Source organism: Leishmania major, chromosome 29 (genome assembly GCF_000002725.2).
Source record: "Leishmania major strain Friedlin complete genome, chromosome 29".
Classification (NCBI taxonomy): Eukaryota; Euglenozoa; class Kinetoplastea; order Trypanosomatida; family Trypanosomatidae; genus Leishmania; species Leishmania major.
Genome location: NC_007270.2, coordinates 377,732 through 385,288, shown reverse-complemented (window position 1 = coordinate 385,288; position 7,557 = coordinate 377,732). Strand labels below are relative to the sequence as shown.

General features: G+C 61.8%; 2 protein-coding genes across 2 annotated transcripts; both read right to left on the bottom strand.

Annotated features, from left to right (window-relative positions):
* Nucleotides 1–529: 529 nt before the first annotated feature.
* LMJF_29_0990 (conserved hypothetical protein) lies at nt 530–3,505 on the bottom strand (the record flags this gene model as incomplete). Its single annotated transcript, XM_003722131.1, has 1 exon — nt 530–3,505. The coding sequence occupies one exon, from the start codon at nt 3,503–3,505 to the stop codon at nt 530–532; it is 2,976 nt and encodes a 991-aa protein (XP_003722179.1).
* Nucleotides 3,506–4,898: 1,393 nt separating this feature from the next.
* On the bottom strand, nt 4,899–6,536 carry LMJF_29_0980 (hypothetical protein; the record flags this gene model as incomplete). The annotated part of the gene is made up of 1 exon (XM_003722130.1): nt 4,899–6,536. One exon carries the CDS (start codon nt 6,534–6,536, stop codon nt 4,899–4,901), a length of 1,638 nt encoding a protein of 545 aa, XP_003722178.1.
* Nucleotides 6,537–7,557: the final 1,021 nt, after the last annotated feature.

The following is a 7,557-nucleotide window of genomic DNA, read 5'->3' as shown; positions in this document are numbered from 1 at the left end:
ACGATCGCATCGCACTCTGCTCTTGCCCCCTTCCCCTCGTCCTCTTTTGGCGCCGTCTAACCCCTCCTACAGTGCCCCCTGCACCCCTCCCCTCTCCATCGCCTTGCGGTGTGTCGCTCCGTCAGATGCGGATGCGCACACATGCAGCCACCCAAGCACCTATGGAAAGGAACGGCACTAAGAAATTCAAAGAAGTGCGCTACACGAGTGTCGACATCGTAAACATAGGCAATGGAGACACAAAGGAAGTCTGCTACGCGCATGACATCGACAACAACACACGCGAAGAATAAAACCGGAACAATGAAAAGATGCGCCTCTAGTGTACATGTGTTTACGCGCGACCTCTCACCGAGGCCGCCTCAGCCCACCTCCATCCCGCCCCCAAGCGGGGGAAGAGAAGAGCAGCAGCTGGAATGCGTACATCCTCGCGAGAGTGAAGCCGCACCACGCGAACGTCCCCCGCAAAGACACAAGCGCACGCAGTCTCTCCCACGCCTCCGGCCACCCACGCGTTAGGATCTCCTGCCTACGTGAGGGTCGGCTCCGCTGCCTTCTCGGTGTCGCACCACGCACAGTTGACGACCAGGCACGGTTCGGTGTGTACAAGAGCCTCGCGGAGGTGCTGATGTGGTACGCTCGGCGCTGCTGGCGACACGCCCCTCACCTCCGACATGCGCACACGCGTAATGCCGCCCTTGGGAGCCCCGGGTGGTGGAGAGACGGAGAAAGTTCGGTTTTCCAGATATGATTTAGCTGCGACGGCTGCTTCACGCTGCCCATCGGCAACAAGAGGCGCGGCAGCGGCGGCGCTACTCTGCACAGAAGTGCGTTTTCCCGCCACATTGGCCGCCTCCCCGGCAGCGGCTATCGCGGTGTCTGCCGGCAAGTCAACCATAGCACGCTCTACAAGATGGGTGCCAAACGTTGGCGCGTCGGGAGGGCGTAGGCGGCTGATAGCTGTGCGCTTCGCCCCAGAGGAGCTGCTGCCCATAGGGTAGGCGGTGAAGAGGTCCACGTCAGTGTTTCTGCTGTAGCCGAGTGCCAGCACCGACTGATACGTCTCAGCACGCCGCGACGTGTCCACCTCTGGCAAGCGGCCCTCTGCCGCTACACCGGGAAGCGCATCGGCGTCGATCGCACGTAAGGTCAGATGGTTTTGAGCCGGTAAAGGAGAGGTTGAAGTGACCTCTGATTGATGCACTTGCGGCTGATCTGGCAGAATTGCGAGGCTCTCCGCTGGCGGTGCCAAGGAGGCGATCCACGCCAGCGTGTTGAGATCGGAGAGCGCGTCCCCTCGACCAGTGCCATTCGTGACTCGCGCCGCCGAGACAGCGGCGTCACGGCCGGGGGTGGCACGCATGGCCCCGCCTCTTAGCTGCGCAATGGCCTCATTTACATCCGCCATCCGCTGCGCCACCTCCTTCTCCAGGTCCGCAACTTTGCTGTCATACGTGTCCCGCAGCGGCGCGCTCGGTTCCATAGATACGGCCGGCGTGGTGAGTATCGTTTCGTTTGCGCCTGCAGGCGGGTCGGCATTGCCAAAGGCAGACCTGGCGGAGGCATCTGCGGAGGCCCACTGCCGCTTCAGCTGCGCCAGCTCCTTCTCCAGCTGCTGTAGCCGCATGAGGGAAAGGGCAGCGTCCTCACGGGCTTTGCGGTCCACAACAGGGGCGCGGTTCACCGCCGTGACAGCTGTGCCGCCCGGCCCTGCAGCGACGTTGGACGCGCTCTGCTTCATAGCGGCTCTGCCTATGATGCGTAGCCGCTCTTCCATCGCCTGCCACCGCTCCAGCAGCTCCTCTTCGAGGTCGCCGACCCGGTCTGAGAGGGCCGCCGTCTCCTCCCTGGCCACCTGATCGACCCCAACGCTTGGGATGAGAGGTTCAGCAGGGTTGCTAGCCGTCTGCTTTGCTTTGCCTTTGGGTGGGCGAAGCACTTTGGATGTTGAGGATGGCGCATGAGACGCGGACGCCGACACACAGGCCTCCTCCACCTCCGCCTCGATATCCTCCACCACTGGTTTCGGCTCAGCGTTACTGTCGCCCCGCTTGCCTGAGAACGGCGACCGTGCCCTGCTCGACGGGTTCCTTGACGACGAGGAGCCGGACCGCTGCTGCTGCTGCTTTTCGGGCTCTGCCACAGAAGGGGCACTACTGCTGCTGTTCTTTGCCATGGAGGCAGTGCGCAGCGCAATGTTCGCAAGGGCGCTGTTCACCTCCTTGAACCGACGCTCCATTGTCACCTCCAGCTCCTCTAGCAGGTCAAGGGACGTCGCAGCGTCCTCGCGGGCAATGGTGTCGATCACTTCACCAGGAACCATGTGCGGCAACGGAGGAGGCTCCAGCGCAGGCGTGGGCAAGGCGGTGTTCGCGACCGGCTTTTTCGTTGGCACTTGCTTCGGACGCGCTGTGGCAGCCTTTGCAGCAGCGGCCCCGCCACCGCCCACACTGCTGCCACCGCCCTTCTCTGCTCGCGGCGCAGCAGCGGCCCTGGCCACCGTTGCTGACGTCATCATCGACTTCGCCTCTAGCTCCTGGAAGCGGCGTATCACGTAGTCGCCAAGTTCCTCGATGTCTGCGCGGGCCTCGTGGTCTATTGCGCCGCCGCTACCGCCAGAGCCGCCCTTGTCCGGATTCGGTGCCGAAGTCTCGGCTCGGCGGGCCTTGGAGGATGACGGCGGTGGCCGCGCCGGAATGCTGCGTAGCTCTTCCAAGAGCATCTCCGCCTTCTTGAGGGCGGTAGTTGCCTTCTCGAGTGCTGTTTCCGTAGCGCCGTCGTCGCACTTCCTTTCAGTATCGGAGGAAGAGCCAGCCGAGCCCGTTTCCCGCGTTGACGGGCTGTTGTGGCGCCGACGCGTCGCCGTGTCACTGGCTGCGGCTGCCGCGGCGCTAATGCTGGACTGCTCGCTGGCACTGATCACGAAAGCACGCGTCTCGCGACGAGTGAAGCGAAACGCTGGCAGATCCACTAAGTACGAGGTGTACGCGTCGGGGGTGATAACAGGATCGCCGTACTCCTCGACAAGCTTCGCGACATCCCCGAGGCGCACGCCCCACAGCTGCAGGAACTGCTCGATGCGCTTCACACGGTCCTCCACACCACGCCCAGAGGCGGACTTTCCGGAGGCGGCTGCAGCCCGCAGCCACATTTCGCCATCCCCTCCCGCCCGCTGCTTGGCTTTCAGGTGGCGACTGCGCAGCACGTGCACTTGCTTCTGCAAATCGTGGATGATGACATCCTGCTCGCTTTGCCGGTCCACCAGGTACTGGATAATGCTCTTGAGATTGCGCGACTGGACGGTGAAGTGGCCCTCGAAGAGCTTACCGTCGTCGAGGAATTGAATGCGCCGGCTTTCGCGGTTGCGAGGAGCACGGCCACCTTCGTCGGTAGTGCCGATCAGCACCTTGGGGGACGGCACCAAAGCGTCATCGCTCAAAAACTCTACATTAACCTGAGTCGGCGCTGTCGACGCAGCAGGCGATGGCGCGGGTAATTCCTCCATGCTCGGCCAGAGCGCAACAAACTCGCAGACTCAGTGATACCGCTACTGTTCCAAGCGTGCGCCTGCTTATTTTCTTGATAGAGTGCAGGAATGCAGCAGACTTCGCTAATGTGGCTCACGGTGAACTTCCGCTCGTGCGTCGCAGCTACTTGACTCTGCGCCTCTGCACGCGTACATGAACTTGTCGATGGTGCTACCTATGATCGCGAGCCAGGACAAAGAAACAGAGGTGAGGGAAGTATGGAGGCGAGAGTCGACATGCAAACAAGAAGTTTGTGGCGGTCAGCGCGCTTGTTCGTCACTGTTCGGCAGTTGAAACCAAACGTCGGGAGGTCCACGCAGAGAATGAAGCGAGCTGCAGCCGAGAGAAATCGGAGGTCAAAAAGCAGCGAGACGTTCGTCGTTGGGTTATGCGCCGTTTCGTTACGTTTCAACGCGTCCGTTCTCTGCCGCACAACGTGAGCTCGACAACACTCGACCCGGCACGTCACAGGCCCCCATCGCGCGGTGCAAAGCAGTCGTACACACACGCTCTACAGCAATGCGCCGACTCCGTCACCCGCACACGGCCCATGCCTCAAAGCACTACCGGCCTGCGAAGCGGAGGCCGCCTCACAGCGGCTCACATGGCGCCGGTCCCCACCTGGTGCGCCCCTCGGGGTAGCCCAGGCGCCCCCCACCAGCAGGCAGTGTGAGGGCCGGGGAGGGGGGATACGCTCGAGTCGCGGCGACACCATGCCCACCAGACGGATGGCGCAAGTGCGCTCACTGCTGCAGGCCGCTCCGGCGCAACGCCATCCACGACCTGGCCGCCGACATCAGCAGCGACACATCGCCCTCTCCACCCCTACGTCACAGGTGCTTGGCCCTGTCGCCACCAGAGGTTGTTCGGCATTGGCAGGGGACAGGGGGTGATTGCCTTCCACATACACAACGTGGAGTATAACGGGCCGCGTGATGCCGCGCACTGAGGTATCCGATGTCGTCGAGAAAACGCAAATGGTGAACGAAAAACGTTGCCTCAGTACGACGTACCGGGAGCCGTTTCGTTGAGCCCGTGAGAAAGTGAGCGCGCCTACGCACGTGTAGGAGCCGAAGGCAGGCGCACACGTGTAAATATGTGCAGTTATTCTTGTGCCTCTGATGTGTGCGTCTCCTCCTAGGTCAGCTGAATAAGCTTTCTCTATGCCAGTCTATGAATGCCCACACACCTCTCACCCCACGCAAGGATGCTACAGGCGTAAATGGGTCTGCGTGTGGTAATGAAGAGTGCGCAGTTTAGATGATGGCACCGCTTCCGTAGCGGGCCCCTCTCGTTCGATACTGCGGAAAGGGGGAAACCATATCACCAACTCCCATGCACTGCCCTTGCACTCCATCTGCACTTCGTAAGCTACCGGGTAGCCTCTTCCCACGACGGTGTCATTAGGGCGCCGGCGCTGGACTGTCGGGCGTAGAACGCCTTCAGCGTAGACGAGGTGGTTCGCATGGCACCGCTCGGCAAGGCGGATGCAACGCACGAAGTCTGAGGCTCCACCGATACTCTGCAGCCGTGTTGGCCGTTAGCGCTGTGCAAAGTCTCTTGCGGCGTTGCAGCTTGCGCCCGTAACGTGGCAGCAAAGGGCTGCGCAGCTCCGTCCTCGTCAAGGGTAGGTGTGAGGAAGGTGAGACCGGCAGTGGAAACGGCGAGTTGACAGGTTTCGCCAAAGGGAGACGGGGACCGCGCTGGTACGCGTGGGGGCGAGTTGGTGCTCGGCAGGGCTGGGTGCGGAGTTGCGTGGATATCCGATAGCTCTCCGGGACGAGAAGGCGACACAGGTGGACGTGAATCCCGAGATGTCCTCGCCGGCGGTGGAGAGGTCGCAATGGAAGCCGAGTCGAAACTGGCTGTCTCGTGAGGCACGCGATGCGCCGAGCGATGCGCAGCCCATGTGTCCAACGCAGACGCACAGAGCATCGTCACCTCCTCCTCCCCTTCCTCGCGCCACTCGCATCGGGGCGCGTCCTTCGAAATTGAAGTCGCCGTGGGGGCAAAAGAAGAAAACCACCGCACCGGAGAGCGTCGCCACTCACCAGTCGAGGGGACCACGGCAGAGGTGACGCCCTGCCGATTGTGTGCCTCTCTCGGCACCGTGTCGTCTGGCTCACGGTAGGGGCTTGCTTGCAAGCCGCCTACAGTCTTTGCTGAGCACCGTCCAGGAAACATAGTCGTATTCGCCCTTCTAAACGGGTTTTCTACACCGCTGGTTACCAACCCCGCAGCGACGTGAGAGAAGTGTGCTAGAGCGTCACTGGCGAGCGCCACAGCCTCGTCGCGGGGCTCATCGTCCATGCTGAGCACCGCACTGCATCGCGCTGGAGAGGTTGAGCCGCCGCCTGAATGCTGCAGAGACGCCTCTGCGTGCGATGGAAGAGGCGTCAGAGGCGGCGGTGGAGCGTAGTAGGCCTCCATCTCTCGTCGGTCGCGCTTCACCTCCGGCGTCACCGGGGATGCACTCAAGTTGGGCCGCCGCGCTTCGCGTGTCCTCTTCTCACGTGCCACTGCAGCGCCGTCGTCTCTGTGCGTCATCGAGAGATGCTGCTGCGACTGTTGTGCGTTGGTCGCCTCAGAGCCGTTCTCGTCGCCTGCGTCCGCAATCGCTGCCTGCGTCCCCGTCAGCGAACTGTGCCGCAGTAGGTACTGAAGTCGCTGAAGGTCTCGCTCCAGGTTGCCCACAGTCCCACGAGGGGGGTGGTGGACGTCATGGTGGCAGCTGCCCTGCTGGCACCATGACGGCGTCTTCACTTGATACTCCTCGTGCTCGGTGGTAGCCAAAGGAGAGGGAAGCAGTTGCGGTAGGGGTGTCGACGATGCCGGGTGTGTTGAAGCGGCGTTAAGTCGCTCCGGGGTCATCGACAAGCTTGCGCAGGGCCGGCTAGGTGCGATTGGGGACACCTTCACACCGGAGAGATCGCGCAACTGCTGCAGGACTCGTCGCTCTCGCGCGGCGAGCTCATCGAGGAGTTGCTGCGTAGACGCGCTGCAACGCATGATGGCGGGGCTGCCTAGGCAGCCAACACGCTGAACTGTAAATAGCGAGACGTGAGGGTGTGGAGAGAGAGGAGGGGACCAGTAGAGAGTCTGTGGGATGCTGGTACTGCCTGTGGATATGAGAGAGAAGTCGGCGTAAATGAGGAATAGGTCGCCTCGTCGCGTGGTTTTCAGTGGGTGCAAAGGTGAAGACTGAAAAGACCAGGGGAACGCAACAGGAGAAAAGGAAAGGAGTATGCTCGCTGTGCGTTGACGGCTCTCTGCTGAAACATCCACGCGCTCGTTCGCTAGTATGCATCACGGTGACGCGTACGTTGCCGTCGCTCTCTCTCTCTCTCGTCTCAGCAGTGAGCAGCACCGCTGCGGGTGCTATCGTGACTGCCGCGTGAGCCGAGTCCCTCTCCACTGTGCGAGAAAACGCAGAGAGAAAACAGAAGTGGAGAACAAAGAAGGAAGAGGCAAAGAGCAACATGTGTGTGTGTGTGTGTGCATGTTGTCGCATGTCCCTCGCTGGGAGGAGAGAGTTCCGTCTCCTTCGGAGCGCGGCATCTGGTAAACCTTTCGATAGCCTCAAACTCGCTCTGCCGCCCCGCTGCCCCCTCACCGAGACCGTGGAGTGCCTGCGAGGGGAGGGGAACAGTATAAAAAGACCGGGAAAGAGGAAGCGCGCGTGAGCGTGTGAGGGGATGATGTGAACAGGGGTACTGCACTCCTGCACTGAGCTGCACAGAAGTCGATGCCCTCATCTGCGCCAGTGCCGCTCGGCCCATTCTCTCCCCTGTCGCTCGCACGTTTCCCACTGCCCAGCGGATGGATCCACAGCGCTGGGTGCGTGGAAAAGCCCATTCGGGGAGGCAAAGGAAAGCGTGCAGGCAACGGGGCAGCGCACGCACGCGACGAAGCACCGTGCCTGTGCGTGTACTTGGGATGTGTGCATCTGTTTCGTGCGACAAGGGTGCGGTCCATCGACACGTCAGTGTAAAGGGGAGAAGAGGGAGAACACAGAGACTCAGCTCCGGTG